This window comes from Eubalaena glacialis, chromosome 12, assembly GCF_028564815.1.
Source record: "Eubalaena glacialis isolate mEubGla1 chromosome 12, mEubGla1.1.hap2.+ XY, whole genome shotgun sequence".
Classification (NCBI taxonomy): domain Eukaryota; kingdom Metazoa; phylum Chordata; class Mammalia; order Artiodactyla; family Balaenidae; genus Eubalaena; species Eubalaena glacialis.
Genome location: NC_083727.1, coordinates 42,723,116 through 42,746,387, shown reverse-complemented (window position 1 = coordinate 42,746,387; position 23,272 = coordinate 42,723,116). Strand labels below are relative to the sequence as shown.

Sequence of the window (23,272 nt, the reverse complement as noted above, 5' to 3'; positions counted from 1 at the left end):
GTAGAGGACAGTAAGGATAATTTATTACTATGTCAACAACTTACATAAATGCTCATGTAAAATGTTTGAAGGTGTCTGAATATTTTAATTCTTTCTATGCTTTTTCCTTTTTTAACCTCTAATTTGCTATTTTTGGAGAGTCTAGCTAAGAAAAGTAAACTTAAGCTTCTGAAATTATGACCATCCTGAAAAATTCTGAATTGTTCATAATTTTTTTGGTATTTTCTAAGACCTATAAACTGAGTTTATTGATTAAGAACCACAGTAATGCCTAATTAATGTCCTTAAGATATTTCTGAAATATGTTTCTAATCATCCTCTCATTCTTAGTTGGAAAAAATTATAAAGCTTTTATAAAGAACAGAGGAATCAACAATCACTTGTTTTTTTAGAACAAGACAGCATATAGTGGGAAACTTCTTGCATGGAAGGCTGGCTGAAGACAGTGCGTGGAGTGGGTGGGTAGATCTCACCCTGCTGAATGACACTGACAAGGTCCATCTTGTTTGGATGATGACTGAGTGACGAGTTCATCCTCAATGACTACGATATTACAAAAGAGAATTAATGAATGGGGATTTCAGTGTGTTACAAACCCCTTTTACTTATTTTGTAGGAGATGAGTCAACGCAGTCTCATTTCAATTACTAATAGATTCAACTTCAGTAAGGTTGTTTTTATTTTAATGAACACCTTTTCATTTATAACTATTTAGAAAGAAGTGACTATGTCATTGCAAGTATTCTGAAGTACAACTCAACTAATTTTTGACAATACTCATATCTTATTTGGGTTCTTATTTCTATCCCAATTAGCACGTATGTCAAAAAGTCTGGATTAATATAGCAATCATGCCCAAATTCTTACTATGTTCTATGTGACTGTTTAAAAAAATTTCTAAATGTAGCCTTATTTCACCAACATTGAGATAAATATCTTTATTGCTTACTTTAAAATATATTAAAGAAGCTGGCATTAAATGTATTCATGTATTTCTAATTTTTACATAGACAGTAAAGTTGAATATAAAGAGTAGATAAAAATTTTCTTGCATAGTAGAAAGAAATTAGAAAGGTATGAGAACATAGTTTTGAAGTTATCAAAATTTCACAGGCTATCTCTAGACTCAAGACCTGGTTCCTCTAGGTCAGGAATTGGCACATTACAGTCTGTTTCTGTAGATTAACGGATTCATTCACGTATTGCCTGTGGCCACTTTCACACAATAGCAGAGTCCGGTAGCTGCCACAGAAACTGCATGACCCACAGAGCCAGAAATATTTACCGTCTGGCCCTTTGCAGAAGAAGCTGGCTGACCTCTGCCCTAGGATATCAAGAAAAATATTCAAAGATGCTTAGCTGTCTGTTAACTTATTTTAAAAAAAACAAGTTGGGTATGGGTTTGATGTGAAAATAAATCTCATTTTCTCTCTTCACGTGTAAAGAAAAAAAATTTTAATGAGTGTTTAAATGGAATATAACTTTGAAGCTTAATTTCTGCACATTTTAGTGTACATAAGTAGAAGAATAGCTTTGCCAATTCTTAGGAAAGGGATTTACTCCATTTTGCTTTAAATTTTTTAGTAATTTTAACATTAAAATGTAAAATATGTTCTGAATCTATGAACCTGCACAACTATCTAATACTCTTAAGAAGTCAATTGATACTACTTTTTCAAAACATAAACTAGTTTAACAAAAGAAGAAATACATTTATTTCCATTTTTATGAGAGTCAACAACTTAATAGTTTTTCAAAAATATTACTATATCTTTCAAAGTAAACATTAAAATAATGAAGTTTACGTGTGAGAGGTAAAATCTTGCTTGGCTTTAAAATAAAATACATGCTTATCAATACAATGTGGTGGATGTATGCACATACACAAATGCATGCCTGAAAGTTAGAAGCTTTTGTTACCCATATACAAAACATATCTTACTGAATGCCAAAAAAGTGTATTTTTTAAAATCATAAGTTAAAGCTTTAAAGCGGTGATGATGCTTATGCAAAACCAAAAGTGCAACATGCCCTTGTGTACAAATTGTAAGTGCCGCTCACTTACATTGTTGATAGATTTATGCAAAGCTTCACCCAGAGAGTGCCTCTATGAAAAAGATCACAGAAATAAAGGGAAACATTCAGAAATCAACTAAGTGAAAGAAAGAAGAATAAAAAGGGAGAGTAACACACAGAACATTAATTACAATATGCTCAAGAAAAAAATAAGTTGAAGACAGTTCTGAGAAAGAAATCAGACAAAAAGAAATTTGCAACATAGAGTCTAAATTATTTATAGTCCCTTAGAACAGTGTCTGATGCTTGTGGGCTGGCAGACTTACCTATGCAAGAGACCAAAGGCTAGTACATGTAAACCAGAGGTCAGTTTAAAAGATAATGGTTACTGAAGCACCTAGAAGGAATATTACTGTTCTAAATGCCTCCCAGAAATCTGCAATATGATGCTTTAAAGCATTCCACTTGGCACTGGAGTAGGTTTTAGAAGGATTTCTCTTACGAGAAATGAGCAGATGAGAACTGAAACACTAACTTGATTGACTACATAATTTGGGGGCCAGAAATAAATATGGATAATCATTGAAAATATAAAGATTTGATAATGACCTGGTTTTATACTCAGGGGAAAGGAAGAAGAGATGCCTTCATATCTTTTCAACCCTATCTTCTAGGATATATTTGGTAAAATTATGTATGATCTAGGTTCATTTTTTAGAAGTTCATTGGAATTCTGCGTGACAAACCATTGGAAAAACACACTCTCCCTCCCCCAAATGTGGGGAAAATGTGATTTCATTTTCAATTGCCTCACTTTTTTGCCTTCCAAGGATACAAAATAGTATTTTAAATTTATATTATTAATATAACTAGAAAAGTTCCTGTAAAATGGTTTTTACTTTGGACACTAATCAAATTTTTAGACAAAACATAATTTTCTTTCTTTCCTCATAATATGAATATCCCTTGGTGTGTCATAAACTAAAGCTAGCTTTTATTTGGTAAACAATTTTTTACCAATAACTTAAGACTAATACAAAATTTAGTTTAGGATATAGTTCACAGAGTTGAAAAAATAAGTTGAGAAAAATGATTAACTTTCTATTTGATTATACCATAACTTCTTAGTTTAAACTCTCATACTTTTAAATAAATTAGTTTGTTAATTTTATTTTTTTTCTTTATGCTTTCTCATACTCATAATATGCTTTATATACTAATGAGACACTTAACTTCTCCAGACGTCACAAAACTTATGAAAATCTGAGGGATTTTTAGTTGTAGTTTTTTTTTTTTACCTCTTTGTATTTCTCTGAACTGATGTTCTGGCATTAGAAGTTAATGTAAAATGTATGGCATTTACTTATGAAGTAGATTTTTTCACTCTTCAAGGTATCATCAGACAAAAATATATATGTTATTTAGGATTCCTGAACTAACTGATAAATTAGACCAGTATGAAAGATCAGAGGTTCTTCTGTAGGAATTCTAGATTTTAGATTTTATTTAAGAGTATATTTGAACATTTGGAATCTAAACTCATATGGTCACTAACTCTGTCAACATACTGTTGGCAGGCCATGGAAATATCTAAACCAAAGGCATGGTCCCTAAGCTGTGCCCTGGGGTGACTTACACCATAGACCTGGCAACAGCAATTAGAAAAGGCACAACAGTGGTACTGGGTCACAATACCCTTATTGATGAGTACATAAACGAAGTAAGATTTATTCTTTTGTTTAAAAATTTTTTATTAGAGTACTATCATATTCCAGGAAGTACAGAGTGATATAGAGAACTGAATAAGATAGTAAAACAAACGTACACAAAAAATAAGAAAAAGTTCATGGTAAATATTATGACAAAAAAGGTTGATGTGACAGGAAACGACTAGAGGTGATACTGGATTGATGGTAAGGAAAGATCTTTTGAAAAACGTGACATTTAAAATGGCATGATCCGATTTACATCATAAAAGATTACTTCAAGTTTGTGGAAAAAAGTGAAATTGGGGAGGCTAGATAGAAGGCTGTTATATGGTGTCTTGGACTAGTGTTTTCTAAGGGAGGTAGAAGCAGGTGGCGCTGGGATATGCTTTGGAGGTGGAATAAACAGGATTGACATTACATGAGAGATAAAGGAAAGAGAGAAAGCAAGGATGACTCCTCATCCTTTGAGCAAAAAGCAGTGCCAAGAAGCGAAGATGATGGGATGGGGATTGAGAATCAATACTTTTGAGTCAGACATGCAAAGCCTGAGATGCCTATTAGACAACCAAGTGACTGAATTTAGGTGAAGACATCAAGGCTGGAGATTTAACTTTGGAAGTCACTGACATACAGATGGTGTTTAAACCACAAAACTGGATGAGATCCCCCAAGTAAATGTTTGCTTGAAAGAATATCGGATGAACTAAAAATCTGTATGCAAAAATATTATTTGGCAATATTCTATATAAGCAAGATCCATGCTAATAAAAATCGATGCCCTATATAATAGTCAATTTGTTTTAAAGCATCTTAAGCTACTTGTTAGTTTTTGAGATGAGTGAAAAAGGCCTCAAGAGGTCCTCTTCAGCTCACTGAGAGCACTTGGATACTTCAGCATAGAAGGCTTACTAATGTGTTTCAGCATTTCTAGTCTTGATGGATGAATATAATAAGACTTTCAGCTAAGTGAGGAAGAAAACTGAAAATAACTAAAAATTGCTGCACTTAATTAGAAATTTACAGCTTTGTACATAAGAAGCTATGCTCTTAGGAGTAATCTCATTGTTCTAAACCTCAGTTTATTCATTTAGAAAATAGCACAAGGTTTTTTACATGTTTGTAGTTTGCAAACATATTGGTATATAACTATTGAAATCCACTGAATTATAAGCTTTTAGAGGACCCTGCCTTGTTCATATTTTGTATCCAAATTGCCAAACTTGGTACCTGGCAAAGAGTAAGTGGTCAATAAATGTTTACTAAAAGACTAAATGAATGATATGGACTTTTACTATTGAGTTAGTTCTTACTACTCTCTACCTTTTCCCTTTCCCCACAGTAACATAAGCAGTAATGAGAAATTTCTAGATAATGAAAAAGAAAGAAATTATTTAGAAAAAATATGTATATCTTGCCTAAATCCTGTTGACAAAAGCCAACAGAATCTAAGACTTAGAAATGTACCCCTTCAGAGAAATGAACTAATGAGTATACTAAATATTTGTTCAGAAAATATTAATCTGAACAAAGATAGACTGCCAAGAGGGAAGCAACATACACTGAATGGCACCTATCTTGCCCTACTCTATTCTGTTCTCCATACCGCAGTCAGAGTTTTGAAATTTCAATATTTGAATGCGTCACGCTCCTGATTAAAACCTTTCAGTAGCTCCTCATTGCACTTTAAAGTCTCAACAAGGCAAACAAGATCCGACCCTGCCTACCTCTACCACCTTCCTAGCTCTCTATTCCCCAGAACAAAGGTATTTGGAGGCAGGCTGAGGGCCTCTGCACATACTTCCCCCTCTCCCCACATTGCTGTTCTCCTTCTCCTCTTGGCCTGACTACTGCTTCTCTTCCAGGTCTCAGGTAAAGGATCCCCCACTCAGAGAAGCCTTCCCCAAGTTCCCAGACTATGTTAGGTCCTCATGGTACATACACTTGTGTCCCATGGTTGTAATGAATTAATGTGTCACGCTGTTATTTCTATTTGCCTTCTTTTCTAGATTATAAGCAATGAGAAGGCAGAGATCATTACAACCCCATCACTGGTCTGACACAGTGCCTGGCATATCAGAAGCACTGAATTTTTGACATATGTCAAAATGTCATCAAATGCCAATAGATAGAATAAAATTTTCATTACTAACAAAAGAAATGTCATTTGTTAAATTTCTAAGTTCCTTGAAGCAATATCTACACTAATCTTATGTTGCAATTCAAGTAAAATATGTTAGATCTTAATAAAATGTTCCAAAATGAAATATTTAATATACAATACTGTAATTTCTTAAATTATGTAAAGCTTTTTCTAATATTAATTTCAAATATACTAATATCTAGAGAAAAGCAACCAATAAACCTAAGATTAGAAGTAGGAATCACAACTTTAATAATTCTCCTGAAGCAAAAAATAGAAGAAAAAGTCATGAACAATTGTTTAATATTTTAACTAAATTAGTAATAACTGGCTTTTAAATGAAATTAAGGTAGAGAAAAGCTAATATGTTAGGTAATCTTAACACTTCTCAGAGACTACGTCTTTAAATAACTTTATAATCATACATCCATTGAACGCTTTCATATCCAAAATATTTTAATTCTTTTTAGTATCTTGCCATAGGAAATAGAAATAGATTAAATTGATTTATTACTACAATGCCATCTAGAAGTTCTTAAGTATTTTTCAGGTGTGTTCTGGGCCCTAGTACCCCTGAAGGCACAAACTGTTCTGCATTTCATCACAGTCCTACTATAGTATTTTGCAGAACAGATACACACACACACACACACACACTCAGTACACATTAAAACTACCCAGTATTTTATCATCTCTTTTAAAGTTAGGTATAGATATCATAGTTTCATCTCTTCACTCTCTTCTCCTAAAGATGTCAATATAAAAACTGGATAGACTTAAATTCGCAAAAGGGAGTTTTTGGCAGGGAAAAGAAAATTAAATATTTTTAGATTTGCAAATTAATCAGAAAGCAATTTAGTATTATTTATTTTAGAAGAAAAAAAACTCAAGCAGAAAAATAACATAGGTCTGATAAAAGAGGATATGACATAGTTGAAGTAAGAATGTCATTAATTTTTTTGACTGAAGAAAAATTTAAAACTTCCATATTTACTAAGAAAAATATTGCAAATTAACTTTGAATCCAGGAACTGAAGTAGGAAGAATGAAGTATAATGGATGTTGGCTGGTTTTTGGTAGACTTTAATTCCATTCCACATTTTCTGAGAAAGCAAAATTGAGCCGTGCCTGCTATTCCCACTCTCTGTTCTAGCTGGCTTTTCTCTTTTCTCCATGTTATTTCCCTTTGTCTTCCTGCTTCTTCTTCCTTTGACTTCCCTCTTCCTTACCCAAGTCCTCTCTTTTCCCAGGGTTCAGGCTGGATCTCTGATGTTTCTTTTACATAGTTCCTGCCCTCCTAATTTCTAGGGAGAGGATTCTGAACCTTCAGGGTCAGCTTCACTGAACTCCTGGCACTGCTTAGGGCCTCCATCAAGGTCATGGTTCGAATTAGCTGAGAAGAGATGATTATTCCAAGTCCTTTTCTATTCCTTCTACCTCAGAATCTGCTTGCAGCTCTTCTTCCATTAAAAGGTACTATTGTTACTCATTTAAAATGGGCATAAAACTGATGAAAATATAATCTTTTTTCAATAGACAGAAATATGATTTCTAAAGAGAGAGAATTTCTTTCTTCCTAACATGAAACTTCTTAAAGAGTTACGAGAGAGAGCCAGGAGAATGAGTCCTGAGCTTATAGTGCCAAATTTACTCAAAATTTTGCGTTCTAAATAGTCTAGACCAGTGCTAATAGAATTATAATTCAGAGCCACATACGTAATTTTAATTTTTTAGTAGCCATATTAAAAAAAAAGTAAAATTATTTTTAGGCATATATGTAACCCAATATATCCCAAACACTAGCATCTCAACATGAAATTATATAAAAAGTACTAGTGAGACATTCCATATTCTTTTTTTATACTAAAATTTTGAAACCTGGTATAAATATTACACTGACATCTTAATTTGGATGAAGTTCATTTCAAGTGCTGAACAGTCATAGGTGGCCTGTCACTACCATTTTAGACAGCACTAGTCTAGAAATCAGAAAGTGGTCTGCAACAGCCTTAAGAAACTGGCTTTTCAGTCACTCTTGATCAAGAGCATTGATTTTAATGCTCTGTTTTTTATTCATGTCATTGTTCTTTCCTACTGAGTGTGACAAATGCCAAAATATCCTGGGATTGTAGAATCAATACGTCTAAAACCAAACTTACTACCTCACCCCCCTTCAATGAAGTAGTTTGTCGTGACCTCCCTGTCTCAGATGATGATCTTCTTTTCATTATCCTGGTTTCAAATCCTGGGTCAGTTTTAACATTTCCTTCTCCTTTACCAAAGTATTCCATCAAATTACATGATTTGTTCCTTTACAATTTCTCTGGTAATTCTCAGTGAAATAAACTTAACTCAGGTCCTATTTGGGTAGAATTATTTGTACTTCATATATTTGACAACTTCCTCTTTGGATGCCGTGCCTCAGTTTTTCTTTATTCAACAACTACTGAGGGCTTACTACATGCCAGGCACAGTTTAAGCTGCCGGGGATGCAGCAGTGAACAATACAGATAAAGATCCAGCTCTCATAGAACTACATTCTAATAGGGAAGAGAATCAATATGATGCTACGTAGAAACAAATGTTCTGAAGAAACACAAAGCAGAATAAGAAGACAGAGAGTGACAGAGGGTGCTATTTAAAGTGGTCAAGGAAGATCTTTTTGAGGAGTTAAGATCTGAGCAGAGAATTGAACAAATTGAGGAACAAGCCATGTAGATCTGGGGAAAGAGGATTCCGTTTGGAGGGAGTGGCAGATGCAGAGGCCCTGAGATGGATTAAGCTTGGTGTGTGTGGTCCAGAAACTTCCAAGTAGTCCAGTATGACTGTAAAAAAAGAAGGGAGAAAGTGGCAGAAGATGACACGGACAATGCAGCCAGAGGCCAAATCACAAGGTCCGAATCACGAGGCTACGGCAGGCCATAGTAAGAATGTGGATTGTGTTCTAAACGCGATGGGAAGTCACTGTTGGATTTGAAGCAGAAGAATAACTTCATCCAACTTAATGTTTTAAGAGCACCACTTTGGCCGGTTGGAAAGCAATTTGTAGGTAGGTAAGAGGAGAAGCAGGGAGACCAAATGTAGGTTCCAGGTGCGGTGCAGAAGAGAACTGCAAATGGCTTGGACTGGGCTGGTAGTGCAGGAAGCGGTGAGAGACGGGCAGATGCGGGCTCACTTACTGTGAAGGTAGAGAGCAGGAAGTGCTGACAGGCTGGCTGTTCAGGGTGAGAGGGGAGGCTGAGCAGTAAGGAATGGCGGGGTCTAGGAGGGGCGGGCTGCCTTAGGCTGGCACGGCAGAGGGGTGCACGGCACGCATTCAAGAGTTCTGCTGCAGACACTTTAACTTAGGTATTTATATCGAGATGGCTCCATTTCATCCTCACTTCAACATCACAGCCATATTAAGCTGTCTAACATAAAAATTTCAGCATGTGATTCCTCTGTCCACAAACCTTTGATAGAATCTCACAGCTTATTGAGCGAACTTTGAACTCCCAAGCCTAGAAGTCAAAGTTTTTCACAATGACCTCTCTCCCCAACTGTCCTCTTATTTTTCTGTATTCCTCACAGTGCCTGGGAGATATTCAATTAAATGTTTGGTAAATGAATAAAAATATTTGTGTTCATCCTTCACCTTATTCAAGAGTCACACTAAAGCTGACCTCCTCAATGAACTCTTTCTCAATCACACTGGTTATACTACTCTTTCTCTACTCTATTCTCTTACCCAGCAGTATGTTGGTAAATGTTTAACAGCTCTCTGAAAAACAAAGCCCTCATTTGTAGCATTTGCTGTATCTGTGATGTAAACACTCCCACCATGGATGATTGCAAGCCAGCGCCGTGATGACCCTGAATGTGAAGTTGAGAAGGTACGTGCACAGCCAGCTTGGTGAGCTGGCAGAGCTGCTGCACCATCGCTCCTACAGTACAAACTGTCCTTACCATCTATAAAATCACTTACTACATAGTGACTTTTACTGTAGGTATCTGTATACAAATCTTTCCCCTATTATACTGTAAATATGTGGAGAGTAAAAATTGTGTCATATACATCGCTATAACCAGCTAAATGACCTTGGGGCCTCAAAGTTCAAAATGGAAAGTCACACATAAACTACAAAATTCCATAATTTTATGCCTGAATGATCCGTGCGCTTCTCAAATTTCTCAGTCCACTGATCTGAATGAGGGCACTGGAATATGAAGTCATACTGGACCCAAAATTAAATCTGCCTTGAAACAGGTGAAATAAAGAAATAAATGATGACAGTTTAGGATCACAAATAGAAAATACGATCACAGGGGAAACAGAGTTGAAAAATAACAATGTAGTTCTTTTGCTTTCAAGGAATTCAAATGTACACACTGATCAGCCCAGGAAGAAGAATTAGTTTTGCACTAAAGTGTAATCATTGAATAGAAAAAAAAGAACACAATGAAATATTAAAAGAAAACTTAAAGATATAAAATTAGACTCTGATTGGAGCACAGAATGAAAATAATAGCTTTTGGAACTTCTCATAAAGTAAAAAGCATCTGATTAAAGAAAAATGAAATTCTTATGCTTTTCTATGCCCATTTTTCTGATACGTAGGCTATGAGGGTTAGTTTAAATCAAATTTAACTCTCAAGAGTTTAAATTCATGTGAAAGACAACTTACTTTACTTCTTCTTTGCTCTGAGTAGGATGAAATACATGTAAGCTAAGGCACAAAAGTTAGACTTGTGTTTAGTTCACTCAGAAATAATTAAAATACATGAAAGTGCAGATCTTCTGATACCTTTCATAACATACGCTTCTGCCTAGGCCCTGGCTGTTTCCCATTCTATTCTCCACTCTTACTTCCTTAATGTCACGAACCCCAAGCCAGGTCTGTTTTCCCTAAGTGCAGAGGGGTGCAGGCTGTGCTGGGTGAATAGAGTGGAATGGCTGTAGGGGTCAGGGTTGGGGGTGGAAGGTTTAAGGAGCTGGGCCGAGCAGGAATCAGGCAAGTGGAAAGTGGTGGAACAGGTGTCAGAGCACAGCCTCTAGGAAAGTATCAGAAAGAATCAAGAGAACAAGATCCAAAGGGCCAGGAAGGGTCTTCTTTCCAAAACAAAGTTCCATTAAAAAATTGCTGGCTTGCTAGAACTGTTGTCATCTCATACGTCTACAAAGAGTGAAACCTCTAACATAATACCCACTTTCACTTTAACGTGAAATCCTTTGTTTAGTTGTTTTCTTAACTTTCTTCAGGTAGGCAATCCTGGATGCAACAGCTATTTGCCAGCTTATCTACAGTAATGTGTGTGCCCTACATATTTTAGAAGTGGTGAGAAAGGAAGATACTGTAATTTTGGAAATGGCCTGAAGCAGCACAGAACAGTTTTACCTTTGGAGGCAATTAATTCTTGGTTATCTTGATATTTATGGTTAATCTGCTTTGAAAACTGATTAAAAAATTCTTTCTATCAAGCTAGCAAAAATTGGAGCCCCATGTAATAAAGTATTTTATAATACACAGACCTCGAACAAGATGCAAAGCATTATGTCCTCTCGGGAATGAACAATGTAGACTAGGTATCCAAAAAAAAAAAAAAAAAGACAAGACAAAAAAAGAATATCAGAGAAGCATGGAGGAAATCTGACAATTTAATATAAGGAAGAGTAACTGAATAATGAATAAAATAATTTGATAGAAAACAGGTGGGAGAAGTGGTGGGCCCTCTTTACAGTGCCAAATCTAGCCAGAAAATGTCTATGTCAATACTTCCTGATTGAAAAACAAGGCGGACTTTTAAGGATGTTTTCCATTTTTATCATGTAGTTGAATTATATGATAAAATTAAATCTTCCAAAGTACAGAACATCATAGAGGAGTAGTACCACTCTACCCAGTAAAACTTGTCCTTCTAGATCCCGAAGTAGAAATGTAAAATAAGTATACAGAAGGTAACTAATAAGCAATGCTAACATGGTGACCAACTTCTAATGAGAGTTGTTGTTTTCTTATTTTTGTTTCAAAGGTTTCAGATTTATTTATTCACAAAAGCTCATAAATATTCATGTAGGTATACTCCCTTTCCAGAGTAACATTGTAAGTTATTATGAAATACCAGTCACAAATTGGCAGGCTCAAAGTACTCTTGAAAGACGCTGCACGTATGTACCTATGTAATAAATAATCTTACAAAAAGCCTGCCCTGTTTATTTCGAAATTCATCACGATCACAAATAGAAAGATAATAGTGGATTTCTGGCACTAAATTGCTGAGCTGCTTCTGGTCCAAGTTCTGCACTTGCTTATCAGCTGGTGACTCATGCAGTCAGTCCTATTTAATTACTGGCTTTGCAGGAGACTGTTAAGAATTCATAAATTTAGAAGTTGTGTAAATGGGTGAAAATGTGCAAATTCTTTTAATTATAGTTATAAATGCTGTGGAAATAACGAGCCTGACATAAGAAGATAGATTTAGAAAACCACCTTTCATTTATGTCATTTTGAAGCATAAGAGGCAACTTCCTGTTGGTGAGAAAGTAAATTACTCACTTCTGGTAAGTGGCTTTAGGAAATCAGAATAACATCTAATAAATTTTACCTTCCACTGCCCAAATGGTATCTAATGGCTTGGAAAAAGATGTTATACTTTTGAAAAATAAAACTTTTCCATTTAAAATCTTTAATGCATTCATTTCAAATATTAAACCAAAAAACTATAAGTGCTTCTCAGTATTTAGGACTGCAGATGTAACATAATTATTTAGCACACGGTTTCATAAGTTTAAGAATATGTCTCCTTGATTTTATACATTTAAAAAATTTTACGTTTGCCCTATGAAAAATGACAAAATACAGTGAATTAACACACAATGTTTTATATTTCTGTAGCTAGAGAATGTCAAGGAAAATGAACCTCCGTAATCTACAGACTATTAATTACCTGGTTTAAGAGATCTTCTACCTTTTTCTGCCATGAATCCCTGGCTGCATTTTTCTCTCGCTCTTTTAACTGCAAAAGTTGAGACATTGCTGACTTTTTATCCTCTTCATGTTGAAGCCTTAACTCTTCACGAAGCTTAGAACACTCTTGTCTAAAATAGAACAAATGCACTTAATTTGTGAAGAGAATTATTCCTCTCAATAACTGCAGTATAGTTGTTTGCAGGTTTTCTAAGCATTTAATTAATCCTCCTCAAAAGCCAACTCAGAATAAGAGGAGATTATTTCATAGTTAAGGACCATAAAGTAAACTGGTAACTTTTCCAAGGTCATTGATTTATCAAATTATCAACAGCAGAATAGGTACTAGAGCAATAAGTCCTCTGACTTCAGGTGAGTACTCTGCCTATGTTATAGTCCAGGAAATGAAATTAAAAGTAATCTGTATTTAAGCAGAAAAAGAGAATTCCAATTTCTCTGCAATTAATCATGGGAAAAATTCATTAAAAATGCTGCTACTACAGCTTCAACAATGAGACAATATAAGCCATATGACAGAAAACCATTTTCTGCACGTCTGTATAGATAAGATTACATTACTGAGTAAAGAATGTACCTAAGGTTTTCAGTCCATTTTATCTCTAAGTCATGGGCCATTTTGTCCACTCTCAGTTTCTCCTCTTCTTTCATGGCAGCAAGTGTTTCTTCACGCTGTTGCCTTTCTTGTTCTAGCTCACTCTGAAGAATAAAAACTTTTCAATGAAGACTAGTCTTCAAAAGCAAAGTCACTGTTGCTTATTGCAAATAACAGAGTGCTTGCATTATAACTTTTAAATTCTACAGCACAATAATTGATAGTGCTATCTATGACAATTACTTGAGATTTTCGGACAATCAAATCATGGTACCCATTTAATATTTTAAATGTCCTTGTGCAAACTATATTTTATTAAGGCTTATAAGTTTGCAAATTATTTTAATAGTTTAAAGTCAGCATTAAATTAATAATCTTAACTAAATTTTCCATATCATAGGTATCTAAGAATTCAATTATCTTCACCTGTACACACATTACATAGGCAGATACGCTGTTAAAATTCATTCCCATTCATATCAAAAGTATGCTATCTACAAAGCTTAAGCATTATAGTTGTATCTCACTGACATGATTAAAATAATCATGAGAAATTTAGGCTTCTATTTTTATCCTGTAACTTCAAACCAGTGGTCCATGGGTTTAGTGTTATTATGATATATATGAAATCTCTGTAGAGTAGCATAAATCAAGTGGTTTTCTGGAGCCTGGGGCTGGATATGACCTGTTTGGACAACACTGGCAACCATCGATCCCCGCCAGCAGTGTAGCTGCTCTTAGGGTACAATGGAAAAGGAAGAGATGATGGTCCATCCTTCTGTTAATACAATGACCCTTTCTGGATCACCCACTTGCTAGTAGCACATTGTAGCATTGTTGAGGGGCATATCCAGATTGATGAAAAAGTAGCAAGTCAGTGCTGAAGTTGTTGACCTGGCTAGTAAGCAGTAAGTATTGAAACCTGAATTCAGCCATCTTAGCCAACTGTCATTTTCACTAAGTACTCTGCCTCTAAGAATTATTTTTTTCCACCAAAGACACTGTTGAATGGAGTAGAATTTCTCAAAGAGTATTTCTTTTACTGAATGCAAAGCACTTTATTAGACATTATTGGGGTGGGAAAAGAAGTAAAGAAAACACTTGCTCTTAAGAAGCTTACTCAAAGTTATGGTAAACTGTGAGGCAGCACCTATATTTTCTCAATTAAATTTGTCCAGCAGAACAGAAAATGAACAGTTGATAAGGTTTTGCTTAAGTTGTTTTATTATGTTCTACTATTTGATAGAAGAACAATGTAAATATGAGCAAGGACCTTAAAGAAATGAAACTGAATCCAATTCTAAGCTAAAAAAATAAAATTTGAAGGCAACATTTACTGAGTGCTTACTATCTTGCTAAGCACTGTGCTGTAATGGTTTACCTCAGTCAATTATGACAATAGCAGTGTGACGTGCACTATTATCCCCCGCCTCTCCTGCATTGTGTGGATGAGGAAATTAAGATTGAGAATAAGTAACTTGCCCAAAGTTACACACTAAGTGATAGATCCAGAATTCACACCCAACCAATCTGACTTCAGAGCCCACACCTTAAACCATCTCTCTGAAAGAAAAAATAATAAATCTCTAGCTACTGTCCCCCTAGTTGTATGGTTCACTTCTCTACCTTCTAAGGCAGTCTAAATATTTGCTCTGCTTCATGACCCTGAAGGGGAAAGACAAATCTTTTCCAAAATCTGTAGGTCACAGAGAATCACTTAGTTGCTATACATGAGAGTTCAACTCTTACCAGTAAAAGAACTGTGCATACTAACTGTTACAGATTGAATTGTGTTTCCAAAAAGATATGTAGAAGTCCTAACACCCCAGTTCCTCAGAACGTGATGCTATTTGGAAACAGGGTCAGTGAAGATGTAATTAGGTAAGAGGGGGCCACGCTGAAATAGGGTAAGCCCGTAATCCAGTATGACTGGTGTCCTTACAAGAAGATGTGAGGACACAGGAAGAATGCCATGCAAAGACAGAGAAAAGATTGAAGTTGTGCTGCCACAAGCCAAGGAATGCCTGGGGCTACCAGGAGCTGGAAAAGGCTAGGAAGGATCTTCCCTTAGAGGTTTAAAAGGGAGAATGGCCCTGATAACACCTTGATTTTGAACTTTCAATCTTCAGAACTGTGAGAGAATAAATTTCTGTTGTTTTAAGCCACCTTGTTTGTAGTACTTTGTTATGGCAGTCCTAGGAAACTAATAATAATTATATATAAATGTGATGTTTGTAATAAACTTTAAGCAAAGTAACTAAATTATATTTTTACCTTGCTGATATTTAGATTATAACAGGATAATGACATTACCTCAGCATTTAATAGAGCATCCCTGGTCTCCTTCAGCCTGCCTTTAGTCAAGTCCAGCTCATTTTGAAGTCTTTCCTGGGAGTCCTGAAGACTAGCAATGAGTCCTTCTGCAGAGCCAAGACCTTGTTCACTTTTGCTTACCATTTCTTGGAGGTGGCCAATCTGCAAGTAAATACAGTACTTTTAATACACCTCAGTGTAATCGACTAGCAAACAGTCACGCTTGTTTTCTTAAAGTCTTTTCTTTAGATGTAATTTTACTGATGGATCTTTCTTGATGAATTTGGAAGAAGCACTCAACCATGATAGTCTTCATCTGTTGTTTTTTGAAAAGACCTCCATATTTATGATTTCCCTTTGTCATGGCAACCATGTAAATACATGGATACCTCAAGCTCCTGTGAATTCCTGGTTCTATCATATAATCAAATACCTATAGAAAAGAATTGAAGACAAAGATCATACCCAAGATTGAGAAAAAAGGATCTTTTAGATAAAAATATTTTTTAAACTGCTCTTTAAAATTGAATCACTTATATTTCATTTGAGCCCTGTTCTCCATCTATTTATAAAAGTGATAGATTTAGGTCAATATTGATAAGCTGGTAAATGTAGCTTAAATTAGGATATGTTGTGATCTCTATGTTTCCATAAAAAATGTGTGTCTTGAAATTGTTAAGAGTTGAATTTACACACTCTTGAAATTAGGAGCTAATAGACAATTTGTTGATTAAGCAGACCTCAAGTAATGAGAACTATTATAAAATCAGTAAATGAAATACTTTAAATTATCTAGGAAAATATTACGAAGTAAAAATCTCATCTTTATAAAACAGTCAAGCTTATCAAAACTCTACAGAAATGACAACTGGTAATTAAAAAGTAATTCCTGAATATTTCTCACTGTAAATACAGATACCACAAAGAAAACTGAAAATCCTTCTTTAATCCCCTCTCTGACCCAAAATCCCCTGCCCCCAACTTCCTGTCTCCTTTCCATGCAGATATATGCACATGCTGAGCAATTCCAGTGATGGTAGCATTTTATCTTGTTAGTATCTTTAAAGGGATGCCAACCTCATAAAATGAGCTGGGAGCTTCCATTTTTTTCTGGGCTCTGAAATATTTTCATAGCTAAGATTTACTTGTTTTTTGAAAATTTAGTATAATTCACCCATTAAAATCCTCTGGGTCTAGTGCCTCTCTAGATACATGTTGGACTATTTAGTTTCTTTCATGGCTATAACTGGTTTGGCCAGGTTGTTCAACTACTTTGAGTCATTTTAGAAATCTAAATTCTCATACGAAGACATCAGTTTTCCTTAAATTTGAAAATTAACTAGCATATTTATAAATAATATTCATTTACAATGTTGTAAAATTTTCTCTGTCACTGTATTTATGTCACATTTCCCTAGTCTATATAGCTGACTTGTATCTTCTCTACTTTTTGTGTTGATCTGGCTTGCAGAATGTGTTCTGCAGCAGTGAATGAATGAATGGAAGGAAAGTGACTGTTAACAGAGTTAAAGAGTACTGAATTTAGGAGAAAATCTAGTTTCAAGTTCTGGGTCTGCCAGTATAAAATAGCAGTAAAAATACCTACCTCACAGAGTTACTATGATAATTAAATTCAAGGATATATGGAAAAAGGTTCTTTAACTAGAAAGCAACATACAAATATTAGGTACCAATCAATACTCATACAATTTGCCAATCACCTATTCTACCCCTCCCAGTTTCTCCACTCTCATAATTTTGCTTATGGTGTGTTTTGATATCTGTACAAATATTGTGTGCTTTTAATTCATGACACTGCCATCATATTTCAAAAAGCCTTCTTTGTCCTTGTATTTTTGTCACTTGACTTTTGTATTTTATTTATATTTATATTCATGATTTAATATTACATTTCAATGCTTAGCCCACCTGGAACTTTTTTGGTACAAGGTTGAAGAAAGAATCTAACTTCATTTTCCTCTTCTCTTCCATTTACATACAGTCTTAAAAAAGCATTGTCATCCACTATGATTCAGATTAAACCTATTAACTCTGGCCTCTACCCTACTATTCTACTGACATTACAGGCAAGTCCTCAGAGAACTCTTGACTGCATAACATTTTCAGGCCTCATAGTCTGATCCTAATCACTGTCTGACACTGACACTTCCACCCTCTTGGAAGTATCTGCTTTCTTGCTTTTCTGATATCCATTAATCCTTGTTCTCATGCTTTTGATTTCTCCTTTTCAATCGCTTTTCCTGGCTCTGTTAATTCAATATTGGTGCACCTCTTGTTACCAGCAATCTTCTCATTAGCTACCTTTGGGTAAGCTCTTCTACTTAAATGGCTTCCAGAACTGCCTGATCTTTAGCTCCAAGCCTGCACACTCTACTTAGTTCCAGCCTAGATGTCTCACAATCACTGCAAAGTCAGCATAGCCAAACAACTCGATGTCTTGCTATCCAATGTATTTTTCCTCTACAGGAAGTACAGATTCCTATCTTCCAATAGTGGCATTATTATCTGTCCAAATACCTAAGCTAGATACCCGAGTCACTTTCTACCACTCACCATATCAAGCCCTATAAATTTTATTTTATTTAAAAATTTTTTTATTTTTGTATTTTATTGACATATAGTTGATTTCCAATATTATATTAGTTTCAGGTACACAGTATAGTGATTCAATATTTTTATAGATCGTACTCCATTTTAAAGTTATTACAAAATAATGGCTATATTTCTCCATGCTGTACAATATATCCTTGTAGCTTATTTTATACATAGTAGAGTGTACCTCTTAATCCCATACCCCATCTAACCCCTCCCCATGCCCTGTCCCTACTGGTAACCACTAGTTTGTTCTCTGTATCTGTGAGTCTGTTTCTGTTTTCTTATATACATTTGTTTGTTTTCCTTTTTTAGATTTCACATATAAGCATTAACATAAAGAGTATTTGTCTTTCTCTATCTGACTTACTTCACTAAGCACAATACTCTCTGTGTCCCTTGTTGCAAATGGCAAAATTTCATTCTTTTTTATGGCTGAGTAATATTCCATTATATACATATTGGGTTGGCCAAAAAGTGCCTTCGGCTTTTAAGTAAAAATAAAAGACACATTTTTCATTTTCACCAAGAACTTTATTGAACAATGTATTCACCCTTTTGTTCCACTACCTTCTGCCATTTTTCAGGCAACTTCATAATTCCATCTTCCCGAACCTTTTTATCTTTTTGAGCAAAGAACTGTTCCAGGTGCCTTTTACAGTCTTCCAAGGAATTGAAATTTTTTCCATTAAGAGAATTTTGTAAAGACTGAAATGAATGGAAATCCAAAGGTGCAACGTCTGGTGAATACAGCAGATGAATCAGAACTTCCCAGCCAAGCTGTAACAGTTTTTGCGTGGTCATCAAACAAACACATGGTCTTGTGTTACCCTGATGGAAGATTATGTGTTTTCTGTTGACTAATTCTGGATGCTTTTCATCGAGTGCTGCATTCAGTTGGTCTAATTGGGAGCAGTACTTGTTGGAATTAATCGTTTGGTTTTCCGGACGGAGCTCATAATATAGGACTCCCTTCCAATCCCACCATATACACAACATCACCTTCTTTGGATGAAGATGGCCCTTTGGTGTGGCTGGTGGTGGTTCATTTCACTTGCCTCATGATCTCTTCCATTCCACATTATTGTACAGTATCCACTTTTCATCGCCTGTCACAATTTGTTTTAAAAGCGGAACATTTTCATTACATTCAAGTAGAGAATAGCATGTGGAAATATGGTCAAGAAGGTTTTTTTTTTGCTTAACTTACGTGGAACCCAAACGTCAAAGTAATGAACATAACCAAGCTGGTGCAAATGATTTTCAACGCTTGATTTGGATATTTTGAGTATGTGGGCTATCTCCCACGTGGTGTAACGTTGATTGTTCTCAGTTAATGTCTCAATTTGATTGCTATCAACTTCAACTGGTCTACCCAACCATGGAGCATCATCCAGCGAGAAATCTCCAGCACGAAACTTCGCAAACCACTTTTGACATGTTCGATCAGTCACAGCACCTTCTCCATACACTGCACAAATCTTTTTTCTTTTTTTTCTTTTTTTGGCTGCACTGGGTCTTCGTTGCTGCGTGCGGGCTTTCTCTAGTTGCGGTGAGCAGGGGCTTACTCTTCGTTGTGGTGCACAAGCTTCTCATCGCGGTGGCTTCTCTTGTTGCGAAGCATGGGCTCTAGGCGCACAGGCTTCAGTAGTTGTGGTGCATGGGCTCAGTAGTTGCATCCCGCAGGCTCCAGAGCACAGGCTCAGTAGTTGTGGTGCACGGGCTTAGTTGCTCCGCGGCATGTGGGATCATCCTGGACCAGGGATTGAACCCGCCTTGTCCCCTGCATTGGCAGGCAGATTCTTAACCACTGCACCACCAGGGAAGTCCCACAAATCTTATTTTGTGTTTTGGTTGCATTTTTACCTTTCTTGAAATAATAAAGCGTAATATGCTGAAAATGTTGTTTTTTCTTCCATCTTCAATATTAAGATGGCTATACAAAAACCAGCCAATTTTGGTAAGTCTTTTTTTAAATGCACGTTGATATGACAGCTGTCACATACAATCTAACAAAATTGTTTCAAATGAAGTTAAAGACAACTAAGGGCTACTAGAGCCATCTTGCGGAAAAAACCGAATGAACCTTTTGGCCAATCCAATATATACCACATCTTCTTTATCCACTCATCTATTGATGGGCACGTAGGTTGCTTCCATATCTTGGTTATTGTAAATAATGCTGCTATGAACAGAGGGGTGCATGTATCTTTTTGAATTAATGTTTTTGCTCTCTTTGGATATTTACCCAGGAGTGGAATTGCTGAATCATGGTAGTTCTATTTTTAGTCTTTTGATGAACCTCCATACTGTTTTCCATATTGGCTGCACCAATTTACATACCCACCAACAGTGTAAGAGGGTTCCCTTTTCTCCACATCCCTTTTCTCCACATTTGTTATTTGTAGACTTTTTGATAGTAGCCATTCTGACAGGTAAGAGGTGATATGGCATTGTTGTTTTTGATTTGCACTGTCTAATAATTAGTGATATTGTGCATCTTTTCATGTGCCTGTTAGACATTTTTCCAAAGTAGACATATGGATGACTACTTAGGTCTTCTGCTCATTTTTTGATTGGGTTGTTTATTTTTCAATATTGAGTTGTATAAGCTGATTATATATTTTGGATATTAACCCGTTATTGGTCATATCTTTTGCAAATATTTTCTCTCATTCAGTAGGTTGTCTTTTCTTTTGTCGATGGTTTCCTTTGCTGTGCAAAAGCTTTTACATTTAATTACGTCCCATTTGTTTATTTTTGATTTTATTTCTTTTACCTTAGGAGACAGATCCAAAAAATATTACTACAATTGATGTCAAATATTTACTGATCTCCTACCATGTGTCAGGCAGCATAACAACTGTGATAGAACATCTTATAATAAACAAATCCAAATGCTTTTCATTTTAACAAAATTTTGAAAAAATATATATCCACTTAAAAAACTTATTTCCAGAAGAAAATCTACAACTTAAATGTTATCAGAACATTTTAAAAGACCATAATGGTCAGAATTATTGATGATTCAGCCTACTATTTTGTCTTCAAAGGTGATCCCAAAATAACATTTCATAGGATAACAGGGTTATCCTCCACCTGAGATTTTAAACTCACTAGCTTCCCTTAATATACTATTATGATTCTGGCATTCATGAATTTGTCATCTAGATCCACAGTTGAACTACTTACATTTTGAGGCTATTTCACTTGGAAGGGTACCAAGATCTACCAACTTATGAAGATAGTACATTCCTTAATTTTTTCTAAAACAACCACTTTCAGTTTTTATGAACCACCCCCCTAATTCTTTCCTCCTGTCTTTCCACAGATGTATCTACTTTCCATCCAATAAATGTAAGTGGAATAAAATCTTTATTTAAAAGGCAAAACTTCTGACTAGGTATTTTTTAAAATGCAGCTATATGTGTTGGGCAAGAGGCACACGTAAACATAGGATGCAGAAAAACAGAGAGTCAGTGGATGAAAAAAGATACACCAGACAGCTTATACAATATCAAATAACACAGGCTAAGCCAAAAAGTATGATTCGTTAAGTAGCTAAAACAATTTTATATTTGTATGCATATAACAAAGCCTCTAAATATACAAAGCAAAAGTTGATAGAATGTAAGAAGAAATAAGCAAATACACCATCATAGTATCAATGTTTAGAAACTGATAGATCAAGAAGATGAAAATTGAAAAGAATACAGAATATTTGAAGAAAATAGCTTAAAATCTTGATTTAATGAACCGGAATACAGACTACATTGCATTAAACGAGCGGATGCACTCAGAACATTAAACTTCTTTTATGTGTGAGGTCACAATGCTAGGCCTTAACAAGTTTCAAAAATTGTTTTCATATGAACCACAATGCAATTAAGGTTACAAAAGCATTTCAATCTCACACAGCTTTTCCAGAGAACAGAAAAGCATATAAGTCCTACTTCATTTTATGAGGCTCGATATAACCTTGATTCCAAAACCAGAAAAGGATGGTATAAAGAAGGAAAAGTACGAAGCCATCTTATTTAAGCCTAGGCTTAAAAATCCTAAAATGAATATTACAAAACTGAATCTAGTATTACATAAAAAAGATATATATAATCTGTCATGACTAACTAGGACTTATTCTAGAACTCCAAGGTTGATTTAAAATTATAAAATTGATCAATGTAAGGTAGCACATTAACAAGTTAAAGAAAAATGAGTATGTTCCCAATAGATGCAGAAAAATCAACATCAATTTGTAATTTTTTTTTAAATTAGGAAACTAGAATTACAAGAGAGTTTTCTAAACCTGATAAAGAGCATTTACAAAATAAAGCTTCAGAGATGCATCATAATTAACTGTGAAATGTTGATGTCCTTCACTTTAAGAGCAAGAAACAAAACAAGAATGCTTACTGTCTCTGGAGATCCTAGCCAGCAAAGTAGGACAAGAAAGAAAATGTCCCAGCGTGAAGGGAAGGCAGATACATACAGAGGGATGAGTCAGGCAGATTCTTGGGAGCCACTCTAAAGCGGCACCAAAATATTACCAAGGTGCTAAAACATAACTGAGAATGTATCTAGAAGCAAAATCAATTACATATTAATTAGAACTCTTCTCAGTGAGATTACAATATGTAGGTTGGAGGAATGGTGAAAGCACTTGGAATTGAGAGTGGAACTGCAGGGCACCTGCATGAGAGACACAGATGGTCACTAAACCACCTTCTAATGACAGCAGGACACCATAACCACAAGGATCACAGACCGCGAGAGAGGTATGCAGTGGATGATCTTGGACAATCGAAGAGAGACTGAGCTAATACCAGTAACAACATTAATTCTCTATTATATCCAAATGTCGTGCTTGGTACCTTCTCTGGATAAATATTTAAAGATAATTAAAGAATACTGAGTGCAAATCATT

General features: G+C 35.2%; 1 protein-coding gene across 4 annotated transcripts in view; it reads right to left on the bottom strand.

The window, feature by feature from the left end:
• Window positions 1-23,272, bottom strand: part of FAM184A (family with sequence similarity 184 member A) — a 113,384-nt gene that overhangs the window by 27,539 nt on the left and 62,573 nt on the right. For 3 of the 4 annotated variants that reach the window (XM_061206953.1, XM_061206955.1, XM_061206954.1), the window contains exons 7-9: window positions 15,736-15,897; window positions 13,405-13,526; window positions 12,790-12,940 (exon numbers count right to left, since the gene is read on the bottom strand). In XM_061206953.1, the coding sequence (XP_061062936.1) occupies window positions 12,790-12,940; window positions 13,405-13,526; window positions 15,736-15,897 (435 nt within the window). The remainder of the gene's footprint in view (window positions 1-12,789; window positions 12,941-13,404; window positions 13,527-15,735; window positions 15,898-23,272) is intronic. The other variant, XM_061206956.1, reaches the window with a different exon arrangement.